Source organism: Carcharhinus amblyrhynchos, chromosome 19 (genome assembly GCF_965287045.1).
Source record: "Carcharhinus amblyrhynchos chromosome 19, sCarAmb.v2.hapA, whole genome shotgun sequence".
Taxonomy (NCBI): Eukaryota; Metazoa; Chordata; class Chondrichthyes; order Carcharhiniformes; family Carcharhinidae; genus Carcharhinus; species Carcharhinus amblyrhynchos.
Genome location: NC_137342.1, coordinates 19,866,280 through 19,886,982, shown reverse-complemented (window position 1 = coordinate 19,886,982; position 20,703 = coordinate 19,866,280). Strand labels below are relative to the sequence as shown.

General features: G+C 43.6%; 1 protein-coding gene across 6 annotated transcripts in view; it reads left to right on the top strand.

Annotated features, from left to right (window-relative positions):
* Nucleotides 1–20,703, top strand: part of celsr1a (cadherin EGF LAG seven-pass G-type receptor 1a) — a 312,332-nt gene that overhangs the window by 239,111 nt on the left and 52,518 nt on the right. For all 6 annotated transcript variants that reach the window (XM_080207361.1, XM_080207358.1, XM_080207360.1 and 3 more), the window contains exons 10-17: nt 934–1,100; nt 1,987–2,172; nt 5,434–5,547; nt 9,067–9,241; nt 12,628–12,769; nt 16,160–16,280; nt 19,198–19,381; nt 19,910–20,011. In XM_080207361.1, the coding sequence (XP_080063487.1) occupies nt 934–1,100; nt 1,987–2,172; nt 5,434–5,547; nt 9,067–9,241; nt 12,628–12,769; nt 16,160–16,280; nt 19,198–19,381; nt 19,910–20,011 (1,191 nt within the window). The remainder of the gene's footprint in view (nt 1–933; nt 1,101–1,986; nt 2,173–5,433; nt 5,548–9,066; nt 9,242–12,627; nt 12,770–16,159; nt 16,281–19,197; nt 19,382–19,909; nt 20,012–20,703) is intronic.

Here is a 20,703-nt window from a genome sequence, read left to right as displayed (position 1 = left end):
GAACATCCACTCACTCCCCCATGTATTAGTCCATCTGCCCTTTGTTGCCCACTCACTGAACTCACCTATCTGTATCTCACTGCAGTCTCTTTGTGTCCTCTGCACAGTTTACATTTCCACCTAGCTTTGTATCATCAGAAAACCTACTCTGGATAAGACCAGCTCATCTCATTAATTGTGTTGTCTGGGAAACGTTCTCCCAAAACTTGAGGCTAGATCAGCTGAAAAATGTGAAGCTGAGATGAGGAGGCAATGGCCTAGTGGTTTTATTGCTAGACTATTAATCCAGAAACTCAGCTAATGTACTAGGATCCGAGTTCGAAACCCACCACGGCAGATGTGGAATTTGAATTCACAAGAAAAATCTGGAATTAGGAATCTACTGATGACCATGAAACCATTGTCGACTGTCGGAAAAAGCCATCTGATTCATTAATGTCCTTTAGGAAGGGAAACCTATTGCCTGGCCTACATGTGATTCCAGAGCCACAGCAACGTGATTGACTCTCAACTGCCCTCCAAGGGCACCTAGGGATGGGCAATAAATACTGGCCAGCCAGCAACACCCATGTCGTACGAATGAATTAAAAAGAAAGGATAGGTTTTTGCTCAGTAAGTATGTTAAGAAACGATGGTGGGCAAATGGATTTGAGAAACAGGTCAGACTTGACCTAATCGAGTGACAGAATAGGCTTAATGTGTTGAATGGTCTACTCCTATTCCCATGTTCCCCTAGTTTCATAAATAAGGTAACATAATTCCATTAAGTAATTTTGGTCAATATAAAGGGCTAATTTGATTCAAGACCTTTATTGTGTTTACCATTGCAATAAAAATAGTTTGACATCAGTTTAGTGTTCGTTATTTTGTTGTACAGGAATCAGATCACTTTACACTAATGCTCATGCTGGTATGTTCTCTCTCTCTCTCCAGTGATGCCCAACTCGCAGCGTTTTAAGGGCAGCAGTTTGATCACTTGGGCTGACCTCGACATCACCATCTCCGTGCCCTGGTACATTGGCCTGATGTTCCGCACGAGGAAAGCCAATGGATTCCTTGTGCAGGCAAATGCTGGGATTTCCTCCAAAATTAACATTCAGGTGAGTGCCTGTCCTGAAACATCACGCATTGGATTATGTATCACTCGCACTGCTGAACTCAAAACAATGGGTTACAGTCATAATTTGGGTGCGGCAGCATTATTTCTGTATGCATTTGTAGTGGAATGTGTTGCTGTTTACCTAATCATCATTTCCCACCCGTTCCAGAGTCGAGACTTACAGTACTGCTGATTTTTGTTGATTTTTTTAAAAAAAATGATATTATTGCCATGTTAATTCATTTGAGAAGTTTTCTTAAGTTTGACGGTGACCATGTATCCAAATTGGGGAGCTCTCCAATTGACTGAAATAAATCAGTCAATAAGGCAAGGATAGACAAATTTTTGAACAGTAAAGGAATTAAGGGTTATGGGTGAATAAGTGGAGCTGAGTCCATGGAAAGATCAGCCATGATCTTATTGATTAGCAGAGCAGGCTCGAGAGGCCAGATGGCCTATTCCTGCTCCTAATTCTTATGTTCGTATTATTTACTTTGGGCTATTGAATAAAATGTTCTTTTGAAAGTAAACTTGTCTGCTATCTTTGGGCAGCAGGTCTGGGTCTCCGCCCTGCAGAGTCACGAGATTGGTGGATTATTCAGACTTGGTCATCATTTATGACTCCGCAGCTAGTGGGGACTGTAATAATAATATTTAGAAAATAAACACTCTGAAGCTTTTACTGACATCCCCAGCACTAAGCAGCTATAAAATTATCAGTGGATGTTCATGGTATTTCTCTCTAGAAGCTGACAAGTACAAGCTGGCTTCATGCCTACATTTCCTCAGTGGGGGAGTACAATCAAACTTGAAATAGCACACATGTCTTTCTTTTGGTATGAAAGTTATGAATAACTCTGGTACTCTTCCTGTTCCATCCTCGGCAGATCACTGATAGTAACTTACAGTTTGAAGTGCACAACAAACACGGATTAAAAGCCAAACTGAAGCTGATTCGGACACGGGTCAGTGATGGAGACTGGCACCATTTACTGATTGAGATAAAGAGTATGAAAGATGGCAAGGACATCAAATACTTGGCTGTCCTGTCTTTGGATTATGGAATGTACCAGGTAACTTGCGCGGGGTGAGGTGGGGGGGATTTCTGTTTTCCCTGGCACCTTCCAGCGATCAGTTCGAAATGGTTTAATTGTGGCGAAGCAAACAAAGCTGGAATTATTACTCAATAGCTGAATATTTCCACTGCCAGTTCATTGGATTTGCTTGGGAGATTCCTGCGATTTCTTTGATCGAATTTGATTTTTGTACTTCTATTTGGTCATTTCTCTGAGTATTTGAGAAAACCGAGCCATCAAACAATGAAGCATGGTGGCACAGTGGTTAGCACTCCTGCGTCACAGTGCCAGGGACCCAGATTCAATTCCACCCTGTCTGTGCGGAGCCCGCATGTTCTCCCCGTGTCTGCATGGGCTTCCTCTGGGTGCTCTGGTTTCCTCCCACAATGCAAAAATGTGCGGATTAGTTGGATTGGCTGTGCTAAATTGACGCTAATGTCGGGGAGCTGAGCAGGTTAAATGTGTGGGGCTACAGAAATAGAGTCTGAATGGGGTTTGTCGGCACAGACTCGATGGGCTGAATGGCCTCCTTCTGTGCTATTCTATGATTCTAGCTTTAAATATTTGGCAATATTGAGAGATTCCACATATGGTATAGAATCCCATTACATCACAGATATGAGAGGGAGAAAGCTGTAACGCAATTCCATTAATTCATCAAACTCCAAACCAGCGCTTCCCAAATTACTTTTCAAATGTGACCCCAGGAGCCAACAAAAGCAATAAAGGAGCATATAACATTCAGTTTATAATCAATAAACTTTTCAGAAAATCTATGTTCATCTGGCAGAATGGATACTTCAGTAGCAAGCAGTAAAAGAACTAACTTCATAAAGCAAATCAAAGAAAAAGGTTTAATAAATTGCACCTCGGATGGCACCCTGGGCCACACAAGCTCTCCGCATCCCCATCTGCTTTCTATTATACTGGATCAGCTGACCACTATATCATTTTGCCATTGGTTACATTATAACAATTCGTGTGTTTAAAACAATTTGTGAAAATGTTATAATTCCTCATGTTTCAGTCAAGCTCTTCATAAACACTGGTGACAGAAGACAGTGAAGTCCATTCTTCTCCCACTCCCACAACACAGTAATCAGTAACCACCCCCCCCCCACCAACACCCTCCATGCACGGACTGTAATCAGTCCCTTCTCTCGCCCCTCTCCACCCACACAACTCATGAGTCAGCCTCCCTCTCGCCTCCACAATCAGCACCTCTCCACCACACACAGGAACTAGTCCTTGTTCCACTGCCTGCTCTGACCGCCCACTCCACTCCCCTCCCCTCCCCTCACTGGTACCTGTGCAGCACAGCCATCAGCCTGCAGTAAGGAGACTGTCGAAGAGGCAGACAGGAGCAGAAACACACTGAAGTTTGAAGCCACCGCATCACCTTTCTGGCTGAGCTGCATGAGCACCATTCCTTTCCCCTGCACCCAATCAGTGATTGAGTTATACTTACCTGCCTCTGCTTGTGTCAAGTCACCACAAGCTCGCTCAGTACTTGCTGGTCGATGTGCTTTCTGAGGTTTAAGGGCTCTTTGGGCTCACTGTTCACCCCTTTGCTATTTGGCAGCATCAGTTCAGTGTGCGCTGGGCCGTCTGCACAGTCGCCATGGAAGGGGAGCTGGGGGGTGGTTTGGGGTGCTCGTGACCCCATATGCTGTATATCTTCAACTCCATCAGGGGTTGCACTCCTCAGTTGAGGAATTTCTGCATTAAACCATCCATGGAATTTCACAGTTGTAACGGTACAATTTTGCTGTATATCTAGAGAATACATTGCTATGTTTACAATATTTCACATGTTTAATTATAAGATTTATAACTTCTATTACCCCACATTGCTCTTCTGTTCTAAACCCTTTGTCTCTCCTTGTTGGTTTTCCTTTTTGACTGGCCTCTTTTTGATATCTCTCTACCTCCTCCTCTGGTTATTGTTCCCTTGTTTCTTCTTTAATTTTTCTGTTTGCTCTCTTTTTCTTGTCTTGTGAAATGGAGGTGATGAGAACAGTGTTAGAATTACAGTGATGCAGAAGGAGGCCATTAGGCCCATCAGGTCTGCATTGACAACAATCCCACCCAGGCCCTATTCCAGTAACCACACATATTTACTCTGCTAATCCCCTGACACTGAGGATCAATTTAACATGGCCAATCCTCCTAAGCTGCACATCTTTGGAGTGTGGGAGGTAACCAGAACACCTGGAAGAAACCCACGCAGGCACGGGGAGAACGTGCAAACTCCACACAGATCGTCACCCGAGGCTAGAATTGAACCCGTGTCCTTGGTCTGTGAGGCAGCAGTGCTAACCATCATGCCACTGCACCACCTGTAACATGTTCGTGTTTTGTCCCAGAGTAGTTAGTTGAGTGGCTGAAAGGCCTCTGAGGAGGCCATGCCTACATTGTTAGCCCTTCACAATATTGGCTCTCACATCCAAAATTAGCCATGGTTTCAAAATCCCTTTCCTCCCCCAACTTTCCTTATGGTAAAGTTAGCCATAATCAGGATTTTAATAGTCTAGAGCTTGCATCTAAACAAGGGTTTTTTGTTTGGGAGTTGGAGTCTCTCGTGCAATAAATGAACTCACTGGAAATATTCCTACAAATTGAGGATAAGAGCAGATCAGGCAAAATGATGCTAATTAGCATGTGATACTAATTAAAAACTGGGACGGTTGTGAGGCATTTGCACCTTCATTTGATTTGAAATGCACTCCCATTTTGTCAGGGTTTAGTAATGGAGAGGATGTTTTTCTGTTGAGTCAACCCAATCTCTCCCCCTCACCCCCACCAACGAGCGTTTAAAACCACCCATTGTTCATAATATCCGAAGATAAGCATCTAATCCATTTGTATAGCAACCCTTTGTCCGCTATCACTGATCTAAGGCCATTAGACACAAGAGCAAAAGTAGGCCATTCAGCCCATTGAATCAGTTCTGCCATTTAATGAGATCATGACCTAATCTGAAATTTCTCCATTTACCATTTGCTGAGTATGTTAAAAGACAAAAGGAAGGCCACGTGAATGTATTGAACATTCGTCATGTACCTGGATGAGCACTTGGCATGTCATAACATTCAAAGCGATGGGCCAAGTGCTGGTAAAGGGGATTAGGTGGGCAGTCAGGTGTTTCTCACATGTGCAGACTGGATGGGCTGAAGGGCCTCTTTCATATTGCATGATTCTGTGAATATCTGTCAGTGTGTTTGTGGGGCTTTAATATTTGATTATGTTTTATTGCAGGGCACTGTAGAAATTGGTAATGAATTACCAGGATTAAAATTGAGAAACATCTATGTTGGGAGCCTCCCTGAAGATGTGGGCACAAAGCAGCAAGGATTCTTTGGCTGTATGCAGGTAAGGAGCGAAGGATCACTGAGGGTCATTCTTTTCCTTTGAAATCCTGGGGACTAGGATTTGATTTGACATGCAACCCAATTGTTTTCATCCTGACGTGAAGTTGTGTACTTTGCACCGATGCTGCACTCCAAAGACATCTTTCCAGTAGAACTTGACTTTTGCCCATCACGAGAGATGTACATTCCCCTGACCCTTATTGACCTTCTGGCCTTCTAGATCATATGAAAATTGGAGGCTGGATGCCTGAATTTCTTTGAGGAAGTTGTGCTGGCCTAGGGGCAGTGTTTGGCTGCAGGAACCCAGTCCGTTGTTCCAGACCCTGCCTGCACCAAATTTAAATTCTGTGCCCTTCCACCACCATTCCAGTGCTGCCTGTCTGGCACTATCAGCTGCTGCTTACATCCAGCATTGTAAACATGGAAATCCCTGAAATACATTAATGGGGGTATACTTTCCAATTTGCATTGTGTCACAATATGCTTGCCCTTATAGAGGTGGGTCTGTTCTGAGCCCTGGGAAATAAGTTGGATGAACGGCAAGTTGCAATGGAGTGTGTTCCTGACCGATGCATCTTTTCCACATTTCCAAATTTGCTAAAGAAAATCTTGTCAGCAATCCGGGTGGAAAATCCAGGCCTCTAACTTGATTGCATTAATTCATCTAAAGACTTTGAAATCTCGTAGACATGTTTATAGTTCTTTAAGATGCTGTTGCTGGCTGTTTTCACAGTGGTTAGCATTGCTGCCTCACAGCACCAGGTCCCCGGGTTCCATTCCTGGCTTGGGTCACTGTCTGTGCGGAGTCTGCACATTCCCCCGTGGCTGCATGAGTTTCCTCCAGGTGCTCCGGTTTCTCCCACAGTCCAAAAAACGTGCTGGTTAGGTGCATTGGCCATGCTAAATTCTCCCTCTGTGTACCTGAACAGGCGCCAGAGTGTGGCGACTCGGAGATTTTCACAGTCACTTCATTGCAGTGTTAACATAAGCCTACTTGTGACACTAATAAATAAAGCTAAACTAACATTCCACTTATTGCCCTTTCTTAATTTTAATTAATATATTACATCCTTTTTATATTTGGATTATGCAGTAATCTGTCTTTTATATGAGCATGTGTATTATTTTGAATGTAAAATAACCACATTAATCTTTGCCTCCAAGCAGCTCACCAAATCTTCAATATTTAAGATGGGCTTAGAGGTTGCCATTCTGGTCCCACTAATTTTGCTCGCTTGGACAGTGGCGTTGAATCCCATTTACAGAAGCATTTCCTTCTGTTCTCACTTCAATTCCAAAGCAAATGTATGAAAGGGTCTGTTATCCATCAGATTCAATCTCACTGTGAAACCACCAGGCTGCGTTTACTTTCATTGTTTTGGGGAGCCCCTCTTTCATTCTTCAACCATTTTTTCTTGCTTCTTGCTTCACCCTGCTGAATTTGATGGGTGCTTATGATCCCCTATGGGCATCACTGGTAAGCACTGCAGTCTCACAGTGCCAGGGACCTGCGTTCAATTCCCGTCCTTGGGTGACAGTGCGGAGTCTGCGCATTCTCCCCATGTCTGCGTGGGCTTCCTCCGGGTGCTCCAGTTCCCTCCCACAGTCCAAAAGAAGGGTTGATTAGGTGGATTACCATGGTAAATTCTCCCCCTGTGTACCCAAATAGGTGCCAGAGTGTGGTGACTAGAGGATTTTCACAGTAACTTTATTGCATTGTCAATGTAAGCAAACATGTGACACTATGGAAATAAGCTTAAATCTTCACATGTACTATTCTGTTGATAACTTGCCCAGTTGTGGTTTGTAAAGATATAATCAGAATGTCTCTAAAAGAAGTTTCCTCAGCATTAGGTTTGCTATGCAGTGAGAATGTTTCCTGTGGAATTACTAGTTAGTATAGAAGGGTGAGAGGCTACCTTATTAATACATATTGGATTCTCAGGAAAGGCCTGGCAGGATAGTTGCTGAGATGTTGTTTCCAATTCTGTGAGAGTCTTAAGACCAGAGGGCATAATCTCAGAGGAAGGGCTCATTGGAAACAGAGACAAGGAGGAAATCCTTTTCTGAGTATAGTGAATCTGTGGAAATCTTTGCTATAGAGAGATGTAGAGGCTGGGTCATTAAGTATCTTCAAGGCTGAGGTAAAGAGATTGTAAGGGAATCAGGGGTTGTGGGGATAAGGCGAGGAAGTGGAGTTGAGAATTCTCGTATCAGATCATTGTATGGTGGTGCAGATTCTAGGGGCTGAATGGCCTTCATAAGAACATAAGAAATAGGAACAGGAGTAGGCCATCTAGCCCTTCGAGCCTGCCCCGCCATTCAATAAGATCGTGGCTGATCTGAAGTGGCTCAGTTCCACTTTCCCGCTTTCTCCCCATAACCCTTAATTCCCCTGCCTACCAAAAACCTATCTACCCGTGTCTTAAATATATTTAGCGAGGTAGCCTCCACTACTTCAATGGTCAGAGAATTCCAGAGATTCACCACCCTTTGAGTGAAGAAGTTCCTCCTCAACTCTGTTCTAAACTGCCCCCCCCATATCTTGAGGCTGTGCCCTCTAGTCCTGCTGTCCTTTCTGAGCGGGAAGAACCTCTCCACCTCTACCCTATCCATCCCATTCATCATCTTATATGTCTCAATGAGATCTCCCTCCATCCTTCTAAACTCTAACAAGTACAAGCCCAGTCTATTCAGCCTCTCCTCATAGCTCAACCCCCTCAACTCCGGTATCAGCCTAGTGAACCTCCTTTGCACTCCCTCCAAGGCCAAAATATCCTTGCGCAAGTGCGGCGACCAAAACTGCACACAGTACTCCAGCTGCGGCCTCACCAGTGCCCTGTACAGTTGCAGCAAGACCTCCCTACTTTTATATTCAATCCCCCTCGCTATGAAGGCCAGCATCCCATTTGCCTTCCTGACCACCTGCTGCACCTGTAGGCTGGGTTTTTGCGACTCATGCACAAGGACCCCCAGGTCCCTCTGCACTGTAGCATGCTGCAGCTTTTCGCCCTGTAAGTAGTAGTCCTTCCTACTATTATTCCTACCAAAGTGGATAACCTCACACTTGCCAACATTGTTTTCCATCTGCCAGGTCCTCGCCCACTCGCTCAGCCTATCTAGATCCCTCTGCAGACTTTCTACACCCTCCGCACAATTTGCTGTTCCACTTATCTTTGTGTCATCAGCAAATTTCGACACCTTACACTCGGCTCCCTCCTCCAGATCATCTATATAAGTGGTAAATAGCTGAGGCCCCAGCACAGATCCCTGGGGCACTCCACTAGTCACCAACCGCCAATCCGAATAGCACCCATTGACACCCACTCTCTGCCTCCTATTTGACAGCCAATCCCCTATCCACGCTAACACCCTACCCCCAACTCCATGCCCCCTAACCTTCTGTAACAACCTTTTGTGCGGCACCTTATCTGCTCCTCGATCTTATGGTGTTATGGGCTGCATGTTAATTTACATTAAATTTACATTAAAAAATATTCCTTTGTGGTGTCTGTAATAGGGCCTGCGAATGGGTGATACTTCAACAAATATAGCCACTCTGAACATGGACCGGGCTGTAAGGCTTCGAGTCGAGAATGGTTGTGATGTTCCAGATCCCTGTGAATCCACTCTCTGCCCCATGCATAGCAAGTGCAATGATGACTGGGACAGCCATTCCTGTGTCTGTAAACCAGGTATGTATATCTGGAATGTTCAGAAGTCCAGTGCACTGTTTGGTTACCACAGAAAATTGACATTGTTGATACAATTTGGATGTTTTTTTCAAAGGTTTTTGACCCTATCACTTGAAACTTTTGGTTTGAATAGTTTTACCTATCACCAGTGATCATTTTTTAGTATCTATGGTCTTTACTAAATGTCATACAGTTGGGGAATTCAGTTGTTGTAAGATCAGATCAAACTTTGGAACTGAGAATCAACTGGTTAAAAAGCTTTTTAATATAATTTCCGGTTTTAAATGGGAATCCATTGCACTTCACGTTTATTGCCTTGTGAATGTCTGACCAAGAAAGCAGACACAAACAACAGTTAGGAGTTGAACTGATGGATTGAAAGGGTGGGAGGCACAATGGTTAGCGCTGCTGCCTCACAGTGCCAGGGACCCAGGTTCGAATCCCAGCTCGGGTCACTATCTGTGTGGAGTCTGCACGCTTTCCCTGTGTCTGCTTGGGTTTCCTCTGGGTGCTCCGGTTTCCTCCCACAGTCCGAAAGACGTGCTGGTTAGACACATTAGCCATGCTAAATTCTCCCTTAGTGTACCTGAACAGACACTGGAGTGTGGCGACTAGGGGATTTTCACAGTAACTTCATTGCAGTGTTAATGTAAGCCTACTTGTGCCACTAATAAATAAACTTTTGAAACTAGAAATTTGAAGAACTGAATTAGAAGGCTGAGAAGCTTGGAACTAGAAGATTAAATAGTTAGAACTGGGAGATTGTAGGTGTACAACTCGAGATTGAGAAGTAACAAGCTGGGAGTTTGCAAAGACCTAGTTGATTGTCCCTCATGTTTGCAGCCAGGAAGCTGAATGCGTAAGTAGACCTTACTTTTAAATAACTTGCGTTTACCATTCCCTGAGATGTCTGTGCAGTACTGTCAGTCATGCCCCACAATATCAAGATCCTCAAACAGAAATATGAAAGCTCATTCTTCAAGCATGAAAGAAACACAGTTTGCAAGAGTCACTAAGAATTAAAAAAAACCCCTTCCTAGACTGTTTTGATTGATAGGCACACCTTAGGAGAAAGTAACATCGACTCATTGATGTGGAGTATGAATAGAAGTTTGTTTTTATACGAGGTTAACCCACTTGAGATGCAAAGAATGGGAGTTCTTTCATTCTCAAGTATGTATGAGTGAGAGTTGTGTTAGATTGTTAGTCAGTAACATTTTTACATCTCTACATGAATCCTAGGATCTGCCAGTGGTGGATACTGGTGAGTGGCTCTGGAGATGACACATGTGTATGAGGGTCCATGGGGAATGTGTGTTGATATGAGGGGCCAACATAATGTGTGTTGGGTTGGGATGAGGACAGGGTGGGGGCACAGGGAAGGAGTGTGAGGGCTGAACAACCTCTAAAACAATCGGGGCAAAGTCCCAGACTCTAAACAGCCCACCTCAGTATTTGTCGACCCTCTTGGCTATCCGTGTTAACAGGCCCCACTCTAACCTGCACTTCAAGCCCTTGGAGCTAATTTTGTGCGTTTTGGGGTATATTATTCCATGGTGGACCTGATAAATCAGGAAATTTTCTGACTTGAGCTACCCAGCTCGGTAGCCAAACTCCGCAGCAAGTAGCAAAAGTTTGAAGCATTTCATGCAAACACAAAGAGAAAACAAATTTTGACAAAATATGATTATAATCCTTGAAACACAGATAATTTTTTCACTGAAACTGGAGAGGACCTGAGATAATCTCATTTCAGATATTCTTGGGTTAGTGTGTGTGTATAATCTGTGTCATATTCCGATCGAAGTGAGCAAACTAAACCTCAAGTTTCTAGGTGTCCAGATCACCAACAACCTATCCTGGTCCTTGCATGCTGATGCTGTAGTTAAAAAGCCCAATAATGCCGCTACTTTCTCAGGCGACTGAGGAAATTTGGCATGTCCGCTATGACTCTTACCAACTTTTACAGATACGTAATAGAAAGCATCCTTCCTGGCTGTATCACAGATTGGTATGGCTCCTGTTCTGACCAAGACCGCAAGAAACTACAAAGGGTTGTGAACATAGCCCAATCCATCAGCAAACCAGCCTCCCATCCATCCACTCTGTCTACACATCCCACTGTTGCGGAAAAGCAGCCAGTATAATCAAGGACCCCACGCACCCTGGACATACTCTTTTCCACCTTCCGTCAGGAAAAAGATGCAAAAATCTGAGGTCACGTACCAATGGACTCAAGAACAGCTTCTTCCCTGCTGCCATCAGACTTTTGACTGGACCTACCTGATATTAAGATGATCTTTCTTTGTACCTGAGCTATGACTGTAACACAACATTCTGCATCTTCTCCTTTCCTTCTCTCCCATGTACTCCGTGAACCGTATGTTTTGTCTGTACAGAGCGCAAAAAACAATACTTTTTGCTGTATCCTAATATATGTGACAGTAATAAATCAAATCAAAGCCTAAGGGAACAATCACTTCTTCAATTATGGCAGTTTTCTCAGACACAAAGGTAATGCATTTAACAAGGAACAATAGTCCATTGTTGCATTTGTAATGACAGCAAGATTGTCTGTTTAACCATCGTTATGTCACTAAATCTGACAGTAATTTCTGGAGTCCATACACTAGCAGTTAAATGCGTAAATTCGGAGGTTATTGTTAGCAGTTCAATGCTTCTTCAGAGGATACACTGTTGAGGTCATCCCAGAATACAGTCAGTGGAAACTATTGAATGATGAGAACTTCCACTCTTGTGCTTAGTCTCACTGTAAAAAAAACTTTAAGAAATGACACTTTGTTGAATGAGGGATAATTAGGTTAGTGGTGTACTGAGTTCATTATTCCTGCTAAACAGTTTTGTAGATTGATCTCAAAATAATTTTATATTTGGTGAATGTAAAATGTTTCTATTATTATAAGGAATTTTGTTTTCAGATTTTGTATGACATTTTGATTTTACCATAATCCTTTTATAAATGTCCCAATCATTTATTTAGCCCAGTGTAAAATTTAAAATTAAATGTGAAGGGATTTGGTGGTTTTTACTCCCTGGCATGCTGTCTATGAGAATACTTCAATGTGATGGGCTGCTTACACTGACTCTTGACATCACCTCTGCTCAATGCCTAGAGATCCTCTTGCCACATTCAAGCTAATGTCAAAAAGGGATATCTTTAGATCTTTATGAACTGAGTTACCACCAACCATGTAATTCAGCCCAATGTCCTTGCTTCTTGTTAACCTTTTAACGCTTTATGGACCCTATTATTTAACTTCAGAATACCATTGAATGTGATTTGGCACATAACAGACCGTGGAAAAAGGGAATGGAAAAGTGAATGCTTGACTGAGACTAATGATTGTCTTCACTCTCATCAACAGGGTTCTTTGGGAAAAACTGTGTCGATGTCTGCAAATTGAATCCATGTGAGCACGTGTCTAGCTGTGTCCATGATCCAAGTTCCTTACATGGTTATGCTTGTAACTGTGGAGAAAGCTACCGAGGACAATACTGTGAAAAAAAGTAAGCATTAACTAAACAATAAGTTGACAGATGTGTTGATTACTTTTGGAATTATTGTCTAATCAAATGACCCCGTGGTTTGATTGTGTCAGACCGCAATTACTTTTCCTTTAACTTCACCTCGTGAACAAATGAGGTTGTGAACAAATGATCACCAAAGCTTTGTACAGTGGCAGCATTGTAGCCAATGAGGATTAACTGAGGTGTGATTATTGCTTATTGACTGGGTGGCATGGTGGTTAGCACTGCTGCCTCATAGCTCCAGGGACCTGGGTTTGATTCCCAGTTTGATTCCACTTTCTGTGTGGCATTTGCACATTCTCCCATGTCTGTGTAGTTTCCTCTGGGTGCTCCAATTTCTTCCCATGCTCCAAAGGTTGCGAGTTAGGTGCATTGGCCATGTTAAATTACCCCTTACTGTCCCAGGATGCGTAGGTTAGAGGGATTAGTGGGGTAAATGTGTTGCTTTGCGGGGATAGGACCTGGGTGAAATTGTTTTCAGTGCTGACTCAGTGGGCCGAATGGTCTCTTTCTCTACTATAGGGATTCTATGATTCCAAAAAAAAAAGTGACCAATTCATAACAACCAAGCAACCAGACCATTTTGGCATAATTCTGTACATTTTGGAAAATCTGGTTAACTTTGACTCCCTGGCATTCGAAAGGAACTGGATAAGTGTACTTTTGGGATTGAAGGTTGTAAAGATGTGAGTACATGCATTGTGCAACACAGTGGTCCCTGTGATTGCAGATGAGTCATTTTTGGAATGCTTTTAAAAATATTATTTTTGCAGGATTTGGGCATCGTTGGCTAGGCCAACATTTGTTGTCAATCAGCTTTGAGAAGGTGGTGGTGAGTGCCTTCTTGAACTCCCACAGTCCATGTGGTGTAGGTACACCCACAGTGCTTTTTGGAAGAGACTTCAGAATTTGACCCAGTTACAGTGGAGGAACATTGATAGAATTCCAAGTCAGGATGGTGTGTGGCTTAGGGAGGGTCTTGCAGATGGGTTGTGTTCCGGTGCATCTACTTCCTTTATCCTTCAAGGTGGTACATAGAACATAGAACATTACAGCGCAGAACAGGCCCTTCGGCCCACGATGTTGCGCCGACCAGTTAAAAAACAATGACCCACTAACCTAAACCAATCCCTTTTCGTCCATAAACCTATCCACAGATCTCTTAAACGCCCCCAAACTAGGCGCATTTACAACCTCAGCAGGCAGGGCATTCCAATCCCTCACCACCCTCTGGGTAAAGAACCTACCCCTGACATCCGTCCTATAACTACCCCCCCTTAATTTAAAGCCATGCCCCCTCGTGCTAGCTTTCTCCATCCGAGGAAAAAGGCTATCACTGTCCACCCTATCTAAACCTCTAATCATCTTATATGTTTCAATAAGATCCCCTCTTAGCCGCCTTCTTTCCAGCGAAAACAACCCCAAATCCCTCAGTCTCTTCTCATAGGACCTCCCCTCCATACCAGGCAACATCCTGGTAAACCTCCTCTGCACCCTCTCCAAAGCCTCCACATCCTTCCTGTAATGTGGGGACCAGAACTGCACACAGTACTCCAAGTGCGGCCGCACCAGAGTTGTGTACAGTTGCAACATGACGCTGCGACTCCTAAATTCAATCCCCCTACCAATGAACGCCAAGACACCGTATGCCTTCTTAACAACCCTATCTACTTGATTCCCAACTTTCAGAGATCTATGTACACATACACCTAGATCCCTCTGTTCATCCACACTATTCAAAGTCCTCCCGTTAGCCCTATACTCAACACATCTGTTATTCCTACCAAAGTGAATTACCTCACACTTCTCCGCATTAAACTCTATCCGCCACCTCTCGGCCCAGCGCTGCAACCTGTCCAAGTCTTCCTGCAAACTATGACACCCTTCCTCACAATCTACCACACCTCCGACTTTGGTGTCATCAACAAATTTACTAATCCACCCAACTATACCTTCATCCAAATCATTAATAAAAATTACAAACAGCAGTGGCCCCAAAACAGATCCCTGAGGCACACCACTCGTAACCGAACTCCATGACGAATATTTACCATCAACCACCACCCTCTGTCTCCTATCTGCCAGCCAATTCCTGATCCAATTTCCTAGATTACCCTCAATCCCATACATCTGCATTTTCTGCAGAAGCCTACCATGGTGAACCTTATCAAACGCCTTACTAAAATCCATATATACCACGTCAACTGCCTTACCCCCATCCACCTCTTTGGTCACTTTCTCAAAAAACTCAATAAGGTTAGTAAGGCACGACCTACCCGCTACAAAACCATGCTGACTATCTCCAATCAATTCATTACTCTCCAAATAACTATAAATCCTATCCCTAATAATTTTTTCTAAAACCTTGCCCACAACAGAAGTGAGACTCACCGGTCTATAATTCCCGGGGAAGTCTCTGTTCCCCTTCTTAAACAATGGGACAACATTCGCTAACCTCCAATCTTCCGGTACTATACCAGAGGCCAACGACGACCTGAAGATCAGAGCCAGAGGCTCTGCAATCACTTCTCTTGCCTCCCAGAGAAAGGTACAGGTGACATGTTGGGAAGGTGCTGTCAAAGGAGCCTTGGTGAGTTGCTGCAGTGCATTTTGTAGAATGTTATACACTGCTGTCACTGTGTGTTGATAGTGGAAGGACTGATGCTTAAAGTTTTGAATGGGATGCCAATCAAGTGGGCTGCATTGTCTTGGATGGTGTTGAACTTCTTGAGTGTTGTTGGAGCTGCACCCATCCAGGCAAGGGGATGATATTCCATCACACTCCTAACTTGAGCCTTGTGGATGCTAAACAGGCTTCGAGAAATCAGAAGGCAAGTTACTCACCACAGAACTAACGATCTTTGACTTGCTCTTATAGCCATGGTATTTAAATGGCTAGTCCAGTTCAGTTTCTGGTCAATGTTGCACAGCTGTGAATGCAATGTTAGTTCATGTTGGGGTCCAGTTGATCAACATGGAGGGGAGCAGTTGGCGAGTTTTATTGTGGGGGTTCTGCTGTAGCTGGTTGCTTCCATCTGGAAGTTCAATAACTTGCACAGAATCTGTTGTGAAGTAAATAGTCCCTGATCTATGGGGGTGAGAGAGCAAATGGTCTTTCCATTCTTTTCATTTACCTATTGTTTGTAAAAAAAAAGCCAAGCTGCCTGTGTATCCATGTGAATTAACTAAAACTAAATTTGAGGAAATGAAGAGAGAGATTTAGCTTTCACTATTAAATACTACTATCCTGAGATGTAGGGGTGGGTTGAAGCTATTATCTTTCAAAGTGATTATCCTTCTTTTGACTCAGGAAAAGAGACATTGGTTTCAAAAGTCCCACTCAAGGCATGATCTGCTTCTTCCTTCCAGAATTGACCAGCCGTGTCCAAGGGGAAAGTGGGGGAATCCCATCTGTGGTCCTTGTATCTGTGATTCCAACAAGGGACTTGACCCCGACTGTAACAAAACCACTGGGGAATGCAGGTGCAAGGTGAGGAGGCGTACTCTGACCGGAGCTCGGTGTCGCAAAGCCCAAATAGTTGGCTTCGTAAATTTCTGCAGGAAATGTATTTTTGGAAAATGATTTGCAATTTATACAGGTGCCAACAGGCAGATTCAAACCACTTAAAGTTTCTTCTGTTTCTCCAGTAACTTTTTAAATGAAATAATGTGTTGGCATGTTTCATCCTATTTCTGATTCTTTGAATGCCATTTCATTTGAGTGATTTATTGCAACACACAGAGATTCTGCAATGATTTCCCGTAGATTCCGGTGAGATTCCCTGCTTGTGTACAGTACTGAGATTTAGCATGAAGTCCCTTGGAGGTGATAGTGATAGTTTTGAAGAAATGAATCACTTGCCCCCAACTATGACATAATTTGTTCATATGCAGATAGTCAGATGTCAGTGTTCAAATGGTTACCATAGTAAATTCTAATCAGGAATTAATGAATGATGCCATACTATGGCAGAATATTTCTGTGGGTATGGACCTTGCTTTGAAATGCAACCATCCTTTCCCTCTGTTTGAGTTCTTTTTGTTAGATTGGATAATTCTATGATAGAAAAAACTTGATGCATAGTCATGTTCTTCAGCAGAACCATTCCAAACTGTATTTGAATATTAAGAATTGGCCATTTCTGAAGTTTTCGATGGCATTTTTACCTTCACAATAAGTTCCTTGGGATATGATGGTTTTGAGTACTCGGAATGAACAAACCCCTTTCAGTTGTTTGTTGAACCCAAATTTTCCTGCTGGAAAGAGAAGCAGATGCTGTTGCAACGATTGTGTTTGTAGTTCTCCCCCACTTACAAAAGTACAGGGAATTTTTTAAAATAAGTGACCAAACTAGCTTTTCTCCATTTGTAAAATCCCATCAGTCAAAACCAAATTCTACTGTTCAGCCCTTATGCTTTCAGTCTCGCTGATTTAAAAGGATTTGGGTATCTTTGGTAACCAATAGGACAGGTCCCTGGCAAATATCACCACATATTTATAATCAGTGCAGGGGGGAGGGGAAAGTGGGCCTGCCATTGTCTTTGAACAAAGAACAGAGAAAATTATAGCACAGGAACAGGCCTTTCAGCCCTCTAAGCCTGCAGCGACAATGCTGCCTGACTGAAATAAAACCCTCTACCCTTCCGGGGATCGTGTCCCTCTATTCCATCCTACTCACGTATTTGTCAACGCTCCTTAAAACTCACTACCGTATCCACTTCCACTACCTCTCCTGGCAGCAAGTTCCAGACACCCACCATCCTCTGTGTAAAAAATCTGACTTGCACATCTCCTTTAAACCTTGCCCCACTTTAAACCTCCTCCTCCTCCTCCACCCCACCCCAGCCCCCAGTAATTCACTGTTCCACCCAGGGAAAAAGCTCCTGTGCTATTCACTCTGTCCATGCCCCTCGTGATCTTGTAGATTCTATCAGGTCTCCCCTCAACCTCCGTTGCTACAGTGAGAACAAACCAAATTTCTCCAACCTCTCCTCACAGCGAATGCCCTCCATACCAGGCAACATCCTGGTAAATCTTTTCTGTACCCTCTCCAAAGCCTCCATATCTTTCTGGTAGTGTGGCGATCAGAATTGAACACTATATTCCAAGTGCGGCCTAATTAAGGTTTTGGTGCCTATTGTTTTGCTAACATTAATGTTGGTGCAAAGTCGGGGTTGGCACCTGGATTTCAATCTTTCTGCTCTCCTGCCTTACGATAGCCTTAAGAAACAAGGACACAAGAAAGATGTTGGGGCGATTTTCTATGTTGTTAAGTTTAATTAGAAAGGGAGAAGGGTGTACCAAGAATACCATCCCCTGACAGTTAGCGATTGTCCATAGGATTCAACAGTTTTCCTCTGAGGCGCTTCATGTATCTGATCTTCCAGAGTTAAACAACAAAAATGATTGTCAACGTGGCGATGGAGCAAAGGCACATTTTAACGCGATGAATCGCTCTCATTAATGCAATGACCAAAGGGAAAAATAACAAGTCTGTACAAAGTCACAACTTATGACAGCTTGATGGAGCAAAAAGCAGTAGCATCAGGGAGGAGTAGAATGGAATTCATTAACCTCTAAATTATCCCCCCCTAGACAGGTTGCTGGGGAGGGTTGGAGGTGGCAGTTAAACTTCAGCTTAGCGAGAAGGAAACATGTCCTCAGTAACAGCAGGATACAGCGGAACTAATTCGGTTATAAGATTAAGGTAGTAGCTGTGGGCTCTTAAAAAAAGAAGTACTTTGTGGGAGGAGCAGGAGTATTCCTCCGGGGCTCAAAGGGAAGCCTATGGCCTCCCTTCTGCAGTTTGTGGCATTGCTCCCCCGACCCACCACCGCACCACAAGCCCTGATCCGCAGACTATCCCGTTATACTGATAGCCAGGGACTGTCCCCAAGTGTCTCCGGGTTGTGGCCTCCTGGCTACGGGTTTTCCTGCCTGACAGCTGGCCAGCTGTCAGCTTGCTGGCTGTCAGACAGGAAATGGAAGAAAACAGTGATAGTGCGGTCCAGCTGTTAAACGCGGCGGGATCTCCGGGACCCCGTCAATGCCAGGTGCCTCACACCCTCCTTGCTTCCCAGTAAATATCTGAGCCACTGTCTCATCGAACTTCAGAAAACATCTGTAAGCTGATTAGAATTAATTCCGTTATTATCACTCTTGCTCTGTATTCGCCCTATTTCAAGCTAATGTCAGTACATGTACAAAACTTGTCACACTGTTTTTTTTTAAAATCCTGCTGGCAGAGTGGTGTTTGTTATTCACTTTGGAGGTAAGCCATGAAACATCCTTTCACAAGCCCTCTGGGTTTTATTTATTCCTGCCTTAACCTTTCAAATTAACCTCAGGGAGGGCAGTATTTCTCACGTAGGTCAGATCTGAAATCAGCTGAGCTTTCCTTTTGTAGGATAACTATTACAAGCCGGAGAAGAGCGACACATGCTATCCATGTGATTGCTTTCCAATGGGTTCTCAGTCCCGTACCTGTGATATGGAAACAGGACAGTGCTCCTGTAAATCTGGCGTGATTGGACAACGCTGCAACCGCTGTGACAACCCTTTTGCCGAAATCACCAGCGACGGCTGTGAAGGTACGTTACAGTCCAACACTGGGAATTACAGGAAAGAGCTGCTGAAAAAGCCTGCCAAGAGAGGTTTCATATTTTTATGTAATCTATTAAAATGGTTTGAATACTTTTTGAAACACGTTTTCCAGTAGTTAATATCTGAATAAAGTGAAACAAATTCAATTTTGTATAAAAGCAAAATACTACTGGAGATCTGAAATAAAAACAAAACGCACTGGAAAATCTCATCTGGCAGCACTGCTGGAGAAAGGAACAGAATGCGTGTTTCAAGTCCAACATGCCTCTTCATCAGAATCAAATTTATGTGTTGGTACTTCTGTAGTATTGTGCTAAGGCCATTCACCTGATGAAGGAGCAGCACTCTGAAAGTTCGTGATTCCAAATAAACTTGTTGGCCTCGAACCTAGTGCCGTGAGGCACCTTCTACTAAGGCATTAATGGACAACACTGTGTATAATATCAGTCACATTTATTCAAAGTCTGAGCTTTTCTATTCCCATCCTGAGCTAACTGGAATCCGACTTCTTTCAGTGAAATATAACGTGTGTCCAAAAGCCTTCGAAGCAGGCATTTGGTGGCCAAGAACGAAATACGGTCGACCAGCAGCCATGCCGTGCCCCAAGGGATCAGTTGGTGAGTGATGGTGAAAACATTGTCTCTAATCTTCCGTTGTGGTGCTGCACATCTAACATCTCATTTCCCACTCTCAACCCACTGATTTCCACCTACTTAGCTTGGGAGATTTCATAACTTGTTTTCTTAACATACATGTTCCCTGGTATGTCCTTTGGCCCTACTTTCTTAGCATGCATTGGATTTTCTGTGGATTGATTGGTTGATTTGATTTGATTTATTATTGACACATGTATTATATACAGTGAAAAGTATTATTTCTTGCACACTATACAGACAAAGCATACTGTACATAGAGAAGGAAAGAAGAGAATGCAGAATGTAGTGTTACAGTCATAGGGTGAAGGGAAAGACTAACTTGGTGCAAGGTAGGTCCATTCAAAAGTCTGATGGCAGCAGACTGGATTTCCCTTGCACTCTTTACCTCCCCATGGGCAGTGCTGCTAGAATCATTTCTTATTCACTCATGGGACATGGGTGTGCTGGCTGACCAGCATTTATTGTCCATCCGTAGTGGTGCTGAGCTGCCTTCTTGAACCACTGCAGTCCATGAGCTGTGCTTTGATCCACAATACCGTTAGGGAGGGAATTCCAGGATTTTGACCCAGTGACTGTGAAGGGATGGCTATGTATTTCCAAGTCAGGACAGTGAGTAGCTTGGAGTGGAGCTTGCAGGTGGTGGCATTCCCGTG